Source organism: Oncorhynchus mykiss, chromosome 12 (genome assembly GCF_057628025.1).
Source record: "Oncorhynchus mykiss isolate SJ-2025 chromosome 12, ASM5762802v1, whole genome shotgun sequence".
In the NCBI taxonomy this organism is placed as follows: Eukaryota; Metazoa; Chordata; class Actinopteri; order Salmoniformes; family Salmonidae; genus Oncorhynchus; species Oncorhynchus mykiss.
In genome coordinates this window covers 88,752,919-88,772,380 of record NC_143033.1, presented here as the reverse complement: position 1 = coordinate 88,772,380, position 19,462 = coordinate 88,752,919, and the positions used below count along the sequence as shown (strand labels likewise).

Below are 19,462 nucleotides of genomic sequence, written 5' to 3'. Positions count from 1 at the left end.
TAATAACTAATCGATGGCAAATTGAGTCATAAAAACATCTGAAACGTATGAAACTGTAGTATGAAACAACCAAACATCTTTTTTTGTTACATTGTACTTCAAACACACTCAAAATGGTGGCAGTTGTAATGGTTGTATGTATGGGCACTGGTTTGTACAGATGAAAATCCTTTCACAGCTTTGTCAACCATCTGAGTCTTTTTGAAGGGGCAGGACACTTTCTCACACGTGTCAATGTCTGTAAACTTACATTAGGAGTTCAGGGATTTGGAGCCAAAATTACAAAAAAGTCACCTTTCCGAGCGTGTGTTTTTAAACGTTCTCGCCAGGTTCCTTGAGAATCCCTCTGTGTGTGAATGGTGAAGGGCAGAGTCAGTCACAGTTAGCCTCCGGTAGCATAGCAGTTCCTCTGTAGAGTTTTCAGGTGTAGTGTCTCTGAGAGAGGAGATCAGTGGGTATCGTACCTTTAAATCCACATAATTGTTTGTTTGTTGTAGCTGTTTCCTTCAGGAAGACTGGAGAGTCTGGAAAGAGTTCTGTAAATCCAGTGAGATTTCCTCTCTCCTCTTTCACTGAGAGAGCTGGCATTGTGACTCTTTCGTTCCAGGATCTTGTCGGTTCCAATGGAAAACCAAAATGGCGGCACTATGGATCTGTATGGAATATGACCTTTGACCTCGGATCAGTCTCGCAGGATAAACCAATCATAACCCAACACTACTTCAAACAGAGAGAGCTGAGGGAACCGAAAAAAAAACACCCTTTGTAACATCCAGGTAACATTTATATAACATTTACTCATTTGAACCACTCTCACCCACAGACTGGTTTGTATTCAACATGCATCATTTCATCACAAACAAGCGCAGGTGAAACAAGATAAAATATTTGGGAAAAAAAGAAAAAGGAAGAGAAAGTGGAAAAGGAGGGAGTGAAACAAATGTTGTGCAGGAGGAGAGCTAATACAATCCAACTCTCAGAGGAAGGTCATTTCCAGCTTTTCTCCTTGGATAAAGGGGGACAGGTGTTATTCTGCTGAAGCCCATGCAGAGATGTCGTGTTCAATCGCTACACACCACTGAAGCCACATTCCCATTAGGCCCAGGCGCTTAGGGGTGTGTGTGTGTGTGTGTGTGTGTGTGTGTGTGTGTGTGTGTGTGTGTGTGTGTGTGTGTGTGTGTGTGTGTGTGTGTGTGTGTGTGTGTGTGTGCGTGCGTGCAGTGTGGAACAGTGAACACTCATACAAGAGGACACAGAGGGTGAAGAAGCGAAAGAAAGAGAAAGAGAGAGAGGGAGGCTGAAATTCCCTTTCGGAACATTTTCTCCTTATGAAAAGTATCTCCTTGGCTACCACCTTACATCACACTACAACACTGTTGCTATTGATAGAAACGTACCCTATTGACCCCTATTTTAAATCAAATGCATCACCTCTGGAGAGTTCAATCAATGCACTAAAATGCTGTATGTAAGTCATAGTAAATCATATCGGTCCATCTAACCTGGGAGACTTCAGCACAGGATATCCCCTGCTTCCCATTTCTCTAGAGAGGTGACTACAACCTGTCAGTGTGTCCTTGACACTGTTGGGGAAGCTGCTCTGAAAATATAGTTCTCCAAGCTACCAATTACTGCACACTGGAAGAAGTTAAACTACACTAAAGCTGCCCTTAAGAAAGAGTTTATAGTTTACTGAACTAAAGTCACTTTTAAAAAGCAGTTCACTGCATCCAAACTACTCCATGAAAAATTATATGTACATTTGAAATGTCATAGAATACAAATAGCAAGAACAGATCGCTCTGTAGATAGACGTTAACAGAATGTGTCATTTATCCTATTAAACACAAAAACTATGTCTCAAGTGAGAATTAGGCAGGTCTGATGCCGTTTCGTTTTTTTTCCTACTTTTTGCACAAAAAAAGTAGTGTGTAGTTCCAGTAGCTAGCCAGACCTCTACATGGCAGAAAAGTAATGAACTACTGAAAACACGACTAAGATTGTAATTTAACTCAGCTACCATCAAGTTCCTGCAAAATGTAGTTACTAGTTGGACTACATGTAGTTCACTACTCCCCAACACTGGTCCTTCATACGCAGCCAGCTTTTACAATGACAGACTGCCTCCTATAGGATTAATACATACAGGTCACTCTACTGAAAAGGTTAACAGCTGGGTCATGCATTAAAGTGGACTAGGTGAATGTACCCTCTCTCTCTCTCTCTCTCTCTCTCTCTCTCTCTCTCTCTCTCTTTCTCTCTCTCTTTCTCTCTCTCTCTCTCTCTCTCTCTCTTTCTCTCTCTCTCTCTCTCTCTCTCTGTGCGTGTAGGTGGATATGAGCTGTTCTCTCCTTGTTTATGCATTTCTCCACAGTTGCCTGTCAATATTCCAATCTCACAGACTCCTAATCAACTCTCGAGCCAGGCAGGCAGATCTAATTCAATTAGCTTAAGGACTCTACACACAACCCACTGCTGCATATTGACCGACCCTATACACACACACACACACACACACACACACACACCAGCGTGCGTGCACACACACACACACGTACACAACCTCCCCATGACACAGTCTTGTTTAATTGCTAATTAGTGTGTCTAATTAAAGTGGACGCTCATGGTGTTAATATCCAGAAAGAAGTGTTGGTGTTAATTAAAGGTGTACCTCCTTACTCCGCCCCTCCTTCAGTTGTTATGAAATAAGAGGGGTATTATTCTCTTGAGCTAGAACTGCTGTACAGTGGAACTGTGTGGGTGAACCTGTGTGAAGTGGGTCACCAGTTAAAGACCACGATACATTTTTGATCACATTATTAAACGTGGCATGGACGTTTTAAGCCACATTCATCTCGACAAAAGGATTGCCATCAGCACACAAAGTGCTCACATCAAATGATGCACATTGTCTGTATTTTAGCTCTGTTGACCCACATTAATCTGCTGACATGAATATGCACAATACGCAGAATGTATCTCTCTCCCTTCGCTTTTCTTACTCTCTTTTTTTTATCTCTGTGTTTTACGGTCTCTCCATCTCTCTCTGTATCTGTCTATAGAACCTAGTAAGTCACAGCGACCGCTACCCAAGACACCGATAACAACAATACAGCTGTTCACAATCTGAGTCCCATTCACAGGGTCCAGGTTAAATGTCTGATCATAGATCAACATGTAGGGCCAGATACCTGATCCTCCTCCCTGGAGCTCCTAGCGGCATGTCTCTGCTCCAGGGGTGGGGCTACTGTTTTACACTGCTGTGTCAATTCCCTATCTTCACAGGAGGTTACGTCTGGCCTGTATCACAGTGCATTACCCTGCCTGCCTGGTTGGCTCGTCCTGTGCTATGGCTGACTGAAGACCCAAAGCCTGCGTCACAAAGGGCAGCCTATTCCCCATTGGCCCTGGTCAAAAGTAGTGCACTGTTTAGGGAATAGAGTGGCATTTGAGACACAATAAAAGCCTGCATCCTCACACCGTAAAGCCTCCCTGAGTGTTTTCAGTTTTTCCTTTTTATTCGTCTCCGCCTGCTGTGACTATGACAGCCACTATTGAAATGCAAATGTTTGTGCACCATCCAATAGCATGGATGATCTGAGGGATAGGAGGGAGAGACTGCTTGACAGCTCTGTTCACAATCACCATGTTTTCCCCCTTTGTATTGCTCTCTCTCTCTCTCTCTCTCTGTCTCTCTCCCTCTCTCTCTCGCTCGCTCTCCCTCTCTCTCTCTCTCTCTCTCTGTCTCTCTCCCTCTCTCTCTCTCTCTCTCTATCTCTCTCTCGCTCTCTCTCTCTCTCTGTCTCTCTCTCTCCCTCTCTCTCTCTCTTTCTCTCTCTCTCTCTCTCTCTCTCTCTCTCTCTCTCTCTCTCTCTCTCTCTCACTCTCTCTGGGTATATTATCTCACTGTGTTTCTGTCTCACCAACACAGACACACACATTATCTCCGCGCCCTACATGCGCCCAAAAACATGTGTAGGAGTTTAGACTGACTCATACACACACACACACAAAAACACTGACACACACACATACAGTACACTCGATGACACACGCATACACTCAATGCAGACACAAACAGGCGATACGTCATCTGATTTCCTGTCTCTACACACAGATGAAAGTGTGGCACAGAGAATGACACTCCAACAGGTGAATTCCACATGAAGTGTTCACTGAATACTGATTGGATGGTTGGCCTGGGCTCCCTGTCTCTAATTATAACTGTAAAGACGATGAGCAGGTTCCAGAAGTAGTCCTACAGTCCACAATGACCCTGCTGTACTGTCATCTCTCTCAGCTCTGGTCCTGCTGATGATAACATGTTTTGCCATGGATCAATGAAACCTACTGTAAATGAGTCAGACTCAACTTAACTCTTTCACCACCCTCATTCATTTAATTTTCTCTCTTTTCTTTCGGCTGGCATCTCAAATTGGCAGTTCACCGGGATCAACAAGAGACCCATTACTCAAAACTCAAATTCCCACAATGTCTCACTCTCACTTCCTGTATTCCTTTCACAGCTTCTGCTGGGCTGACACGCCCTTCCAGTAGTCGAGGATGTCGTGGAGGTCCTCCCCTTTGGCAAACTGCACCTTCTTCCTTAAGGCGTTCCCGGCCGTGACGTAGCATGACTCATCCCTCTGGCCCTTCCTGTAGGGCCGGAACCTCTCCCAGATCCTCAGAGAGCTCTCTGAGGAATACTCAGGGCTGGAGGAGTACCCGGAGTAGTTTTGGTGGCGGGAGGGCGAGAGCTGCGAGTAGGAGGCGGCGTCACGGCGGGAGCGGGTCAGGGGCTTGAGGAAGGAGGCCCTCTGGTGCGGCGAGCCCTGGTGGGAGCCCTCGTAGTACAGAGCTGGGACAGAGTGGCGGTGCTCTGAGCAGTGGTAGTCCTCCTGCTGTTCCTGTCCCTGTCCCTGTCCCTGCTGCTGCTGCTGCTGGTGATGCTGGTTGGTAATACCATCAACACCACCACCACCTCCACTACCACACCCACCACCCCCACCTCCTCCCCCGCCGCTCCCCACCAGAGGCAGCCGCTCCAGAGGCTCTCCACACCCCGCGGGGCTGCCTCTCTCCCCTGGGTACTGCTGGCAGGGGTCCGGGCTGCGGGGCTCGTGGATGTCCAGGCTGTAGACCCGGCCTCCTCCTCCGGTCCCTCGTTCCCGGTCACGTCCCATGGAGTTGCAGGATGAGGTGCTGCACTGCTTCTTCACGGCACTGATCACCACCGCAGCGTCAGCGCTCATCTGCCTCATGACGGGGCGCACAGCGGACGCAGGAGGAGGCGGCCGGTAGGGTGGCGACACAAACCCCCCGCCACTGATCCCCGGACGCTCCGAGAGAGGGACGGAGAAGGGGAGCGGCGGTGGAGGGGGGATCTTGGTGGTAGGGGAGGGCAGGCCCGGGCAGGTCTCAGTGATGCCGGGGGAAAGAGGGATGAGGCCACGGGTCAAGGAGGAGGTGCAGGTGGGTGGAGGGGAGGTGGGGTAGGAGGTGGTGGTGGTGGCGGAAGAGGCAGTGGAGGAGGCGGCCATGACAGAGTCCAGCTTCAGGGCGTCGATGCAGTTATTGATGATCTGGTTGACCTTATCCACCTCCATGGCGATGGTGGAGATCTCCGAGGCCGAGCCTCGCCCGTCATCGTCCGAATCCTCCCCCACGTCCGTCCCGCCCTCTTCTCTTAGATCCTCATCCTTCATCCCTCCCTGTCCTCCTCCCATCCCTCCATCTCTCATCACCCCCTCCGTCCTTACATCCATGTAGTTGCCTTTGCTGGTCAGCATGGCCTCAGAGAAGGCGGTGGGCATCTTATCCTGAGGGATGGAGGAGAGTCTGGAGGAAGAGGTGTTGGCGGAGTGAAGCATGCCCGAGGAGGAGGCAGACATTGGTAGCTTGCCCCCGTGCGTGTGGTGCTGGTACTGGTGATGGCCCTGACCCTGGGCCTGCTCCTGGAGCTTCTGCACCGCAGACGGGTCGTTCCCCACGGCCGCCGCCACCTCCGGGCCATACCTCATTTCTAGAATCGTCTTCTTCACACAGATGGACTTTTGCTTCTCCTCATGCCTCCTCTTCTTCCTCAGACAATAGTAGATGAGGCCCAGGATGCAGAGCATCCCGATGAGGCAGCCCACGATGGTCATTATGTAGTGGGTGGTGGTGGAAGGTGTTGGCGGCATGTCGTCGGGGTTCTGGGCTCGGGTGGAGAACTGGAGACAGGTGTGGTTGTAGCGCTGGGAGGTCCGGATGGAGGCCACGCAGAAGGTATAGTTGGTGTGTGGCTTGAGCTTGTTCAGTGTGATCATCTCCTTCTTGAGCTTCAGATTCATGACATCAGAGACAAAGGTGTTATTGTACTGCACCAGGATGTACATCTTGCTGTAAGGTCTGGGGATCTGGACCATGATAGAGGCCGTGAAGAGGGACACGTGGTGGAGCTTGATGCTGGGGCTGAAGCTGTGCTCCGTAGAGGAAGACGAGGTGGTGGGTTGGTGGTACGGACCCACACGGTCAAACATGTCCGGGCCCATTCCGGAGGAATCTGAGTCTGGCGGGAGAGACGTCATCCCGGGGATGAAGACCCCATCCCGGCAGACAGAGGACAGAATCGTCCGAGCGTTGTGCCCGGCGTGGCCGGACGCGATGGGACTCAGGAGTGGGTAGCCAAACATCTCCCTGGGGGTCTCGCACTGGAGCCGGTCGTAGGTGTGTGTGACGTTATTGAAGGCCTCCAGCCAGGTGAGGAAGTTGTACAAGTCACAGCCACAATGGAAGGGGTTCCCAGCCAGCTCACACACCATGAGGCGATTCAAAATGGTAAAGGTGGAGGGGTCGAGGCGGGCCAGCTTATTGGACGACAGGTCAATGCTGTTGAGACTGAGGCACTCATCCAATGCATTGTTGCCAATGACCTTGATGAGAACATACCGAGACAGAAAGCAATATATTAAAACAAAATCTGAATCATATTGTACATACAGAATAATATCAATTTATCTTTAGCAAATAATAGAATTGAAATTTTTAAAAACTACAGAACTAAACAAAAATCGACCAATGTCACACCTCAATGAGGTTGTGCTGGAGGAAGAGGCACTGCAGCCGGCCCAGGCCCCTCATCATGGCTTCTGTCAGGTTGGTCAGTTTGTTGTAGCCCAGCTGGAGAACCTAGGAGAGAACCAGAAAGGATTACGTTAAGATTAAATCAATCAACCCACCCACCCACCACCCAGTGTACCTGTAGGTTGGCCTGTTGAGCGAAGGCCCCGTCCTCGATGTAGGAGATCTCATTCTTGGTAAGGTTGAGGTCCGTGAGGTTGGTGAAGCGGTACATGGAGGTATAGGGGATCATTTTGAGCTTGTTCTCGTTGAGCCTCAGGTCGTGGACCGTGTTATTGATGTGCTGGGGGATGGTCTCATATGGAGGCTGGTTCTGGCTGCAGATGGCTAGCCACACGTAGCCCTTGTCCCCCTCGATCAGCCAGCAGTCCCCCCAGACCAGGCCCGGAAGGTGGAGGAAGAGGATGAGAGAGGGAAGGATGAGGAGGGTGGGGGTAGATGGAGAGGAAGAGGAGGAGTGAGTGTGAAGCCTGCTGAGCATGATGATGGAGGGAAGAGAAGGAGGAGGAGGACGAATGAAGAGGGAGGTTTTGTTAAGATGGAGGAAACGTGGGACTGAAATAAGGAAAAGCGAGGTTGAGTTTAAAGGAGAAAGAGCGTGGGGGATGGACAGGCGTAGCTAGGTTGTCCTCAGAAAGGGGAGAATGGGTTTAGCTTGGGTGTAGAAAAAGAGGGAGGGGCCTCACACAGTCAGTCACAGCTGTATGGTTGTCATGGTGATTAGCAGAGTCCCCATGTCTTTTCACTTCCTGTTGGACTGCCGTGGGTAGTGAAACAGCTATTCCTCATAATCTCTCCGACAGGAAGTCTTGTTGATTGATCACATAGGAAGTAGCAGGATCCGCTGGCGAGACGTGAGTCTGTGGAAGAGAGGAGAGGAATACCGTGAGGCAACAATAGAGAGGCACATGACAATAATAACATGGAATGAACCAAACAACATAGAACACAAAACACCAGTGTTGCATACAGATGGAGAGTCTTAATTTGATCACCCTGTTTCAGGATAACTATCCTGGAAATGTTAAACGTGTAATGTATTTGAGGTTTAAAAAGGCTTCTGAAGTTTGTAATTTTCACATTGAAATTTTAGACTTGATTTTCCCCAAAATGTTTCAACCCCTACAAAAATGTCCATTAATTTAATCCACATAATAATTCACATTTCCTGTTGATGTAGGATTAGCAAACTCAAATTAAGATCCTACATCTGTATAAAAACCTAATCACATGGGACAGCTATAAAATCAGGGGCAATTTTAGAAAACTCTGATCTCAAGTGGCACTATGATTAAGGAGACGATTCTAGAAAAGCACACGTCCTCATTCCTCAAAAAGCAATACAACATCCAGTTTATAGATGAAAACACATCTTGAATGGGAGTCGAAAAATGCACTGTTTAACACACACCAGCATGACCCCTTTCTCTCTGACAGCCACTCTCTGCAAACAGAACAGATGCTTATTCATCACCATCATGTGCGACCAGAAGACAGCACTTGGAAATAAAGTGCCCTGCATAAAACCTCAACACAGAAACCTAGCCCATGAAAACATGATGTTCATTCACAACATGCATCATTCTGGCCTCGGCGCTGATATCTGTGCATCTTAAATCTTGTGCCACTGTGACACTCAAGGTTTATTGCTCCGTCGTGGATTAATTCTGGATTACATTCTAATCCTGGCAAGTGACACTTCATACAGTCTCTCCACCATAAGCCCCAGGAATCTTCTCTAGGAAGATCACTAATGGAATCTATTCTAGGTAACACGTTCTCTTGTAAAAGCTAATGTATGTCATGGTGGTCCATGGTTTGATGGGGAAAATATATACAGTGCCTTGCGAAAGTATTCGGCCCCCTTGAACTTTGCGACCTTTTGCCACATTTCAGGCTTCAAACATAAAGATATAAAACTGTATTTTTTTGTGAAGAATCAACAACAAGTGGGACACAATCATGAAGTGGAACGACATTTATTGGATATTTCAAACTTTTTTAACAAATCAAAAACTGAAAAATTGGGCGTGCAAAATTATTCAGCCCCTTTACTTTCAGTGCAGCAAATCTACCAAGACCTGGCCGTCCCTCTAAACTTTCAGCTCATACAAGGAGAAGACTGATCAGAGATGCAGCCAAGAGGCCCATGATCACTCTGGATGAACTGCAGAGATCTACAGCTGAGGTGGGAGACTCTGTCCATAGGACAACAATCAGTCGTATCTTGCACAAATCTGCCCTTTATGGAAGAGTGGCAAGAAAGCCATTTCTTAAAGATATCCATAAAACGTGTCATTTAAAGTTTGCCACAAGCCACCTGGGAGACACACCAAACATGTGGAAGAAGGTGCTCTGGTCAGATGAAACCAAAATTGAACTTTTTGGCAATAATGCAAAACGTTATGTTTGGCGTAAAAGCAACACAGCTGAACACACCATCCCCACTGTCAAACATGGTGGTGGCAGCATCATGGTTTGGGCCTGCTTTTCTTCAGCAGGGACAGGGAAGATGGTTAAAATTGATGGGGAGATGGATGGAGCCAAATACAGGACCATTCTGGAAGAAAACCTGAGTCTGCAAAAGACCTGAGACTGGGACGGAGATTTGTCTTCCAACAAGACAATGATCCAAAACATAAAGCAAAATCTACAATGGAATGGTTCAAAAATAAACATATCCAGGTGTTAGAATGGCCAAGTCAAAGTCCAGACCTGAATCCAATCGAGAATCTGTGGAAAGAACTGAAAACTGCTGTTCACAAATGCTCTCCATCCAACCTCACTGAGCTCGAGCTGTTTTGCGAGGAGGAATGGGAAAAAATGTCAGTCTCTCGATGTGCAAAACTGATAGAGACATACCCCAAGCGACTTACAGCTGTAATCGCAGCAAAAGGTGGCGCTACAAAGTATTAACTTAAGGGGGCTGAATAATTTTGCACGCCCAATTTTTCAGTTTCTGCTTTGTTAAAAAAGTTTGAAATATCCAATAAATGTCGTTCCACTTCATGATTGTGTCCCACTTGTTGTTGATTCTTCACAAAAAAAATACAGTTTTATATCTTTATGTTTGAAGCCTGAAATGTGGCAAAAGGTCGCAGAGTTCAAGGGGGCCGAATACTTTCGCAAGGCACTGTACATGTATGTATTACAGTGGAGGCTGCTGAGGGAGGACAGCTCATAATAACAACTGGAATGGAGTGAATGGACTGGTATCAACCACATGTAAACCAGGTGTTTGATGTGGTTGATACCATTCCATTGAATCCATTCCAGCCATTATTATGAGCCGTCCTCCCCTCAGCAGCCTCCACTGATGTATTAGGGTTGGGAATAGCCAGGGACCTCACGATACAACATTATCACGATACTTAGGTGACGATATGATATATATTGCGTGTCTCACGTTTCTCACGATGCATTGTGATTCAATACTGTGATTTTATTACGATTCCATGATCTAAACATATTGCTCACCATCTATCTGCTGCAGAGGGACCAGAAAGAGGCATGTGGAAAACAAGTTTGGATCAGTCATGTTAATAGAAGTGCTGAAAACAAATGGTGTATTTAAAAGAAGACGGAGAACATATTGTTGGTGCAGGTACAGTCATCCAGCGCAAAAATAACATGCCATATTGTCAAAACGATACCATATATTGTCAAAAATAACCTGCCATATTGTCAAAACGATACCATATATCGTCAAAAATAACCTGCCATATTGTCAAAACGATACCATATATCGTCAAAAATAACATGCCATATTGTCAAAACGATACCATATATCGTCAAAAATAACATGCCATATTGTCAAAACGATACCATATATCGTCAAAAATAACATGCCATATTGTCAAAACGATACCATATATCGTCAAAAATAACATGCCATATTGTCAAAACGATACCATATATCGTCAAAAATAATAATTCCGATATGTAACTGTATCGATTTTTTCCTCCATCGCTAGTATGTAGTGTATGTGATTAAAAGGATCATTCAAATGTGTGTTGAGTATAAATGACATTCAAATATGTGTTGAGTGTATAAATGACATTCAAATGTGTGTTGAGTGTATAAATGACATTCAAATATGTGTTGAGTGTATAAATGACATTCAAATATGTGTTGAGTGTATAAATGACATTCAAATATGTGTTGAGTGTATAAATGACATTCAAATGGCACACAAAGTTAAAAAGCCTCTTCCCTTCATTTAAAATAAGACAAAGGGAGAAAGAAGAATAAAGGATGGTAGGATGGAAAGAAAATAGGAAGTAAGGGAGGAAGGAAGGAAGGCGGAAAGAAAGGAGAGAAAGTAGGAGAGAATGTAGGGAGAAAGGGTGGGAGCAATGAAAGAAAGAAACTGAGCTTAGGATGACGAGACAACCTTCCTCTCCACAGGGTGCCATCCACGCAGACAAAGTTTCTGTCCCTGACTTTCATTTGTCCTCATCATGTTAAACTATTCACGCTGTGAGAAAGCTCCTAGTCCCACCACTCCTGTGTCTGCACTTCCTGGATCCCTAGGTAGGAGAGCCCCCTGCAGGAGGCCCTCCATCTCACCCTGACACCCATCTATCTTGTCCCTGTCAGTCTCTGTAGAGGAGGTAGGAGTGTCATACACGCCACGCTACATTAATCACCTCAACCTCCAAGACTTCTCGATCTCTCCCTGTTGACTCACCTGTCACATTATTAGACACATATACGTAAATGTACTTATACAAACACTGGTATGCATGCAGGTACACACACACACACACACACACACACACACACACACACACACACACACACACACACACACACACACACACCTATGACAGTCAGTTCCTCTTTCTATAGGCTCTCCAGTCACATCATACAATCCTTCACCATCGGCTCTCTATTCAATCTGCATGTCATTTGAAAGCTAGATACATAGTTATGCAAGCCAGGATGAAAAATGGTGTGTTGTGACAGACAATGTCTTCCTCTCGCTACAGCTGACAGTCAGAAAGCTCTCTCTCTCTCCATGGAACCAGAGAATTATGGAACTGTCCTAGTTCCACTGTTCTCATTTCTCTATTCCAATGATTCTGATGGAGAATTGGAACTCATTCCAGTTTATTCTAGTCAGAATTCCCCAATGGTGAGAGCCAAGTATCTGGTCCAATTTCCCACTGATTACTGCTGAAAATGGGAAGACCCAAAGCACTTAGGATACAATTCATCATCAACACCTCATACTGATTAGAGTTGTGGGCTGTTGCCACTGGAACATTCCCTTTAGGGGATGTCTCTATGAAAACATGCTAGTGTAGTCAAAGGTTGTAGCCTATTTAGCATGTACTATGTGTATCAAGACAATTCTCTCTCTCTCTCTCTCTCTCTCTCTCTCTCTCTCTCTCTCCTCTCTCCTCTCTCTCTCTCTCTCTCTGTTCCACACGAGAGCTGATCCCATTTAGTGCTCCATATAGGGAACACAAGAGGAGGGGTGAGAGGAAAAGTAGTGAATGGGGGGTGGGGGTATATAGTTAGGACAAGGTAGGTAATGGAGATGGGGAGACCTGTATCAACTATATGACAATTTCCCCATCAACAGGGCATGAGTGGTCACTGAATGGTTTAATGAGCATGAAAATTATGTAAACCATATGCCATGACTGTCTCAGTCACCAGATCTCAACCCAATTGAAAACTTATCAACACCACCATCAACAAAACAACCAATTTGGAATTTCTCATGGATTAAAAGGTGTTGCATTCCTCCCATAGAGTTCCAGACACTTGTAGAATCTGTGCCAAGGTGCATTGAAGCTGTTCTGGCTCGTTGTGGCCCAACACCCTATTAAGACACTTTATGTTGGTGTTTCCTTTATTTTGGCAGTTACATGTACATGTGGGTCACATCGCAAATACGTTTGAGGTAACAGGTAGGTCACAGGTGGGTGGCTGGCTGTCTTGGCTGGCCCACTTCTACTTCTGAACATCACTAAAATAGACACTGCAAGAATAGCCAAGAAACCTCCTTTTTATCTAGTGTGTTTATCTAGGTTTGCTACTCGGACAGGAGTCACAAAGTCATGAAGTTACTCATGTTTGAGATCGCAAGTCATTCCACATTCTGCACAGTTGGCATCTTTCCTTACCATTGTATTCTCTGCGTTCTACTCACATCTCTCATAGACACACATCAAATATCCAGCCACATAAAGAAAACACACTCAACTGATTATCAGTCTAAGTCCCCCTGTATAATTCATGATTTATATCTGGGTTATTCAACAACACCCATCCCATTGGTTCTCCCTCGGTTGTCATGGAGACCAGATATGATTGACAGCTCCAATTAGTGGTTATGAAAACAGAGGGGGACAGAGAGGGAATAAGCGTCAGATCCCTGTCTCACTGGGTTCATTAGCTGCCACCATGATGAAGTGTTGTTCCTCTTCCTGAATGGTAATCAGAAGTGAGACTATCACTGTCAGGCCCCATGTACTGTACGACTAATGGGGACAGAAGGTTATTCTGACCATGTCATCTGGATTAGACAAACTCTGGGTCATAGTTATTGACAAGGAACCAGACTATTTGTCATGCAGTTCAGTTTTGTCATGCAGTTCAGTACCCTAGAATGAGTAGGTACACACCTACTCATTCAAGGGTTTTTCTTTATTTTTTGTATTTCTACATTGTAGAATGATAGTGAGGACATCAACACTATGAACTAAAACATATGGAATCATGTAGTAACAAAAAAAGTGTTAAACAAATCAAAATATATTTTATATTAGAGATTCTTCAAAGTAGCCACCCTTTGCATTGATGACAGCTTTGCATACTATTGGCATTCTCTCAACCAGCTTCACCTGGAATGCTTTTCCAACAGTCTTGAAGGAGTTCCCGCATGTGCTGATCACTTGTTGGCTGCTTTTCCTTCACTCTGCTGTCCAACTCATCCCAAACCATCTCAATTGGGTTGAGGTCGGGCGATTGTGGAGCCCAGGTAATCTGATGCAGCACTCCATCGCTCTGCTTCTTGGTCAAATTGCCCTTACACAGCCTGGAGGTGTGTTGGGTCATTGTCCTGTTGAAAAACAAATGATAGTCATACTAAAAATCTCACATTTGGACTCATCAGACCAAAGGACAGATTTCCACTGGTTTAATGTCAGGAGGTAGGTAGCCTAGTGATTAGAGTGTTGGGCCAGTAATTGGAAGGTTGCTGGATTGAATCCCCGAGCGGACAAGGTAATAAATCTGAAAGAGACTTGCTTGTTCAATCTGAACAAGGCAGTTAACCCAGTGTTCCCCCGGTAGGCCCTCCTTGTAATAGGAATATGTTCCTAAATGACTTGCATAGTTAAAATCAATACTTTACAAATGATGTCCATTGCTGATGTTCCTTGGCCCAAGCAAGTCTCTTCTTCTTATTGGTGTCCTTTAGTAGTGCTTTCTTTGCCCAAGCAAGTCTCTTCTTGTTATTGATGTCCTTTAGTAGTGCTTTCTTTGCCCAAGCAAGTCTCTTCTTCTTATTGATGTCCTTTAGTAGTGCTTTCTTTGCCCAATCAAGTATCTTCTTCTTATTGGTGTCCTTTAGTAGTGCTTTCTTTGCCCAAGCAAGTCTCTTCTTGTTATTGATGTCCTTTAGTAGTGCTTTCTTTGCCCAAGCAAGTCTCTTCTTCTTATTGATGTCCTTTAGTAGTGCTTTCTTTGCCCAATCAAGTATCTTCTTCTTATTGGTGTCCTTTAGTAGTGCTTTCTTTGCCCAAGCAAGTCTCTTCTTGTTATTGATGTCCTTTAGTAGTGCTTTCTTTGCCCAAGCAAGTCTCTTCTTCTTATTGGTGTCCTTTAGTAGTGCTTTCTTTGCCCAATCAAGTATCTTCTTCTTATTGGTGTCCTTTAGTAGTGCTTTCTTTGCCCAAGCAAGTCTCTTCTTCTTATTGATGTCCTTTAGTAGTGCTTTCTTTGCCCAATCAAGTCTCTTCTTCTTATTGGTGTCCTTTAGTAGTGCTTTCTTTGCCCAAGCAAGTCTCTTCTTGTTATTGATGTCCTTTAGTAGTGCTTTCTTTGCCCAAGCAAGTCTCTTCTTCTTATTGGTGTCCTTTAGTAGTGCTTTCTTTGCAGCAATTTTACCATGAACGCCTGATTCACAGAGTCTCCTCTGAACAGTTGATGTTTGTTACTTGAACACTGTGAAGCATTTCTTTGGGCTGCAATTTCTGAGGCTGGTAACTCCAATGAACATATCCTCTGCAGCAGAGATAACTCTGGGTCTTCCTTTCCTGTGGCAGTCCTCATGAGAGACAGTTAACTCTAATGAACTTATCCTCTGCAGCAGAGATAACTCTGGGTCTTCCTTTCCTGTGGTGGTCCTCATGAGAGACAGTTAACTCCAATGAACTTATCCTCTGCAGCAGAGATAACTCTGGGTCTTCCTTTCCTGTGGCGGTCCTCATGAGAGACAGTTAACTCCAATGAACATATCCTCTGCAGCAGAGATAACTCTGGGTCTTCCTTTCCTGTGGCGGTCCTCATGAGAGACAGTTAACTCCAATGAACATATCCTCTGCAGCAGAGATAACTCTGGGTCTTCCTTTCCTGTGGCGGTCCTCATGAGAGACAGTTAACTCCAATGAACATATCCTCTGCAGCAGAGATAACTCTGGGTCTTCCTTTCCTGTGGCGGTCCTCATGAGAGACAGTTAACTCTAATGAACTTATCCTCTGCAGCAGAGATAACTCTGGGTCTTCCATTCCTGTGGTGGTCCTCATGAGAGACAGTTAACTCTAATGAACTTATCCTCTGCAGCAGAGATAACTCTGGGTCTTCCATTCCTGTGGTGGTCCTCATGAGAGACAGTTAACTCTAATGAACATATCCTCTGCAGCAGAGATAACTCTGGGTCTTCCATTCCTGTGGCGGTCCTCATGAGAGACAGTTAACTCTAATGAACATATCCCCTGCAGCAGAGATAACTCTGGGTCTTCCATTCCTGTGGTGGTCCTCATGAGAGACAGTTAACTCCAATGAACTTATCCTCTACAGCAGAGATAACTCTGGGTCTTCCATTCCTGTGGTGGTCCTCATGAGAGACAGTTAACTCTAATGAACATATCCTCTGCAGCAGAGATAACTCTGGGTCTTCCTTTCCTGTGGTGGTCCTCATGAGAGACAGTTAACTCTAATGAACTTATCCTCTGCAGCAGTGGTAACTGGGTCTTCCTTTCCTGTGGTGGTCCTCATGAGAGACAGTTAACTCTAATGAACATATCCTCTGCAGCAGTGGTAACTCTGGGTCTTTCTTTCCTGTGGTGGTCCTCATGAGAGACAGTTAACTCTAATGAACTTATCCTCTGCAGCAGTGGTAACTCTGGGTCTTCCTTTCCTGTGGTGGTCCTCATGAGAGACAGTTAACTCTAATGAACATATCCTCTGCAGCAGAGGTAACTCTGGGTCTTCCTTTCCTGTGGCGGTCCTCATGAGAGACAGTTAACTCTAATGAACATATCCTCTGCAGCAGAGGTAACTCTGGGTCTTCCTTTCCTGTGGTGGTCCTCATGAGAGACAGTTAACTCTAATGAACTTATCCTCTGCAGCAGAGGTAACTCTGGGTCTTCCTTTCCTGTGGCGGTCCTCATGAGAGACAGTTAACTCTAGTGAACTTATCCTCTGCAGCAGAGGTAACTCTGGGTCTTCCTTTCCTGTGGCGGTCCTCATGAGAGACAGTTTCATCATAGCACTTGATGGTTTTTGCGACTGCACTTGAAGAAAAGTTCTTGAAATTTTCCAGATTGACGGACTATTCATGTCTTAAAGTAATGATGGACTATCGTTTCTCTTTGCTTATTTGAGCTGTTCTTGCCATTTTATGGACTTGGTATTTTACCAAATAGGGCTGTCTTCTGTACACCACCCCCACCTTGTCACAACACAGCCCAGTAAAAGCCCAGTAAAAGTTGACGCAATTAAAACAATTCAATCCTTTCACTTAGATGAAGATATTTTGATGAAAAGGTTGGTTAAGTGATTCATTAAGGAAACGTTGTGGAGCCAACAGGACTGGCGGTAAACAAGACAGCCAGTACACTAGATGTTCTTCCTGCCTCCCTCCTCCCTATACCTCCTCTGTTAGGTGAGCTGCCCAAGGACATCTCTGAGAATGGCAGTATGAAGTCTGTAAACACGTTCAACAGTACAGCAGATAGGTCATGCATTGCACTCGGCTGTTCAGAGATGCTTCTAATTCACATCATCTGTACATAGAGCACAGTCAATTGAACATTTCCATTGTACAATCTCTCCGTAGCACTGTGTCCAACACGTTGCCCTTATCCCCTCATCTCCTTCAGTCAGAGCGCTGACAGACATACAGTGTCTCTACGTGGTGTTTACGTCTGTACACGCACGCACACACACACGCACGCACGCACACACGCACACACACACACACACACAGACACACACACACACACACACACACACACACACACACACACACACACACACACACACACAGACACACACACACACACACACACACAGACACACACAGCACATTTCCCCAGGCCCCTAAGCTGCAGCGATTTAACGTCTGGATGACGTTCTTTTAAATAGAATACTAAAAGAAAAGGGATAAAGAGAAAAACATAGATAGAATGTGAGAAGAAGTAGAGACAAAGAGGGAAAACAGAGAGATGGAAGGAAAACGAGTGAGAAATAAAACACAGAAAAGGGGGAGGATAAACTGAAAGAGGAAAGAGAGAAAGAGAGAAGGGTGTACATGGGACATAGTTCTGTTCTATACTAAATGTTAGAGAGAAGGGTGTACATGGGACATAGTTCTGTTCTATACTAAATGTTAGAGAGAAGGGTGTACATGGGACATAGTTCTGTTCTATACTAAATGTTAGAGAGGAGGGACATAGTTCTGTTCTATACTAAATGTTAGAGAGAAGGGTGTACATGGGACATAGTTCTGTTCTATACTAAATGTTAGAGAGAAGGGACATAGTTCTGTTCTATACTGAATGTTAGAGAGAAGGGTGTACATGGGACATAGTTCTGTTCTATACTAAATGTTAGAGAGAAGGGACATAGTTATGTTCTATACTGAATGTTAGAGAGAAGGGTGTACATGGGACATAGTTCTGTTCTATACTAAATGTTAGAGAGAAGGGACATAGTTCTGTTCTATACTAAATGTTAGAGAGAAGGGTGTACATGGGACATAGTTCTGTTCTATACTAAATGTTAGAGGGACATAGTTCTGTTCTATACTAAATGTTAGAGAGAAGGGACATAGTTCTGTTCTATACTAAATGTTAGAGAGAAGGGACATAGTTCTGTTCTATACTAAATGTTAGAGAGAAGGGTGTACATGGGGACATAGTTCTGTTCTATACTAAATGTTAGAGAGAGGGACATAGTTCTGTTCTATACTAAATGTTAGAGAGAAGGGACATAGTTCTGTTCTATACTAAATGTTAGAGAGGAGGGACATAGTTCTGTTCTATACTAAATGTTAGAGAGAAGGGTGTACATGGGGACATAGTTCTGTTCTATACTAAATGTTAGAGAGGAGGGACATAGTTCTGTTCTATACTAAATGTTAGAGAGAAGGGTGTACATGGGGACATAGTTCTGTTCTATACTAAATGTTAGAGAGAAGGGACATAGTTCTGTTCTATACTAAATGTTAGAGAGAAGGGACATAGTTCTGTTCTATACTAAATGTTAGAGAGAAGGGACATAGTTCTGTTCTATACTAAATGTTAGAGAGAAGGGACATAGTTCTGTTCTATACTAAATGTTAGAGAGAAGGGACATAGTTCTGTTCTATACTAAATGTTAGAGAGGAGACATGTCTGGAGGCCACAGCAGCGTTGTGGAGGAATGATCTCAGTGCTACAGCCTCAGAGGTCAGCAGCCAACAGCAGATGGAAAGGGTAACACACAGCGGACAGAGGATGATGTGAACCATGAACCACAAACAAACCCCGCCGGTCAAGTTGATGGGCACCGAACACCGAAAGCCGCTCTGAGCGCTGAGCCCAACGTGACCTCAGGTCCTCTGACCGGTTGGGACGAACTGGGTCGCCGTGGTAATAGCTATGATGATGCGGACGGACGGGGTTAGAGTGTGTGACCTCGGAGACCGGTTGTGAGTATGAGTTTGGAAGGACGTGGTCAATGGCTGACTCTAATATACACACAAAGGCAGTGCAATGCTTGTAAAATACGCAAACACAACTGTTCACACACAAATATAAACATCTGTTTGGTCAAAAGCTACGCTGTCGCACAGGTACACCTCAACATCTGTTTGGTCAAAAGCTACGCTGTCGCAC

General features: G+C 45.1%; 1 protein-coding gene across 1 annotated transcript in view; it reads right to left on the bottom strand.

Annotated features, from left to right (window-relative positions):
- Positions 1-4,411: 4,411 nt before the first annotated feature.
- The window catches only part of LOC110486770 (protein phosphatase 1 regulatory subunit 29-like), a 153,161-nt gene continuing 138,110 nt past the window's right edge, over positions 4,412-19,462 (bottom strand). Inside the window, exons 3-5 of the mRNA XM_090193944.1 lie at positions 7,241-7,982; positions 7,069-7,170; positions 4,412-6,914 (exon numbers count right to left, since the gene is read on the bottom strand). Of these exons, the coding sequence (XP_090050070.1) occupies positions 4,521-6,914; positions 7,069-7,170; positions 7,241-7,603 (2,859 nt within the window). The 5' untranslated portion in view covers positions 7,604-7,982 and the 3' untranslated portion in view covers positions 4,412-4,520. The remainder of the gene's footprint in view (positions 6,915-7,068; positions 7,171-7,240; positions 7,983-19,462) is intronic.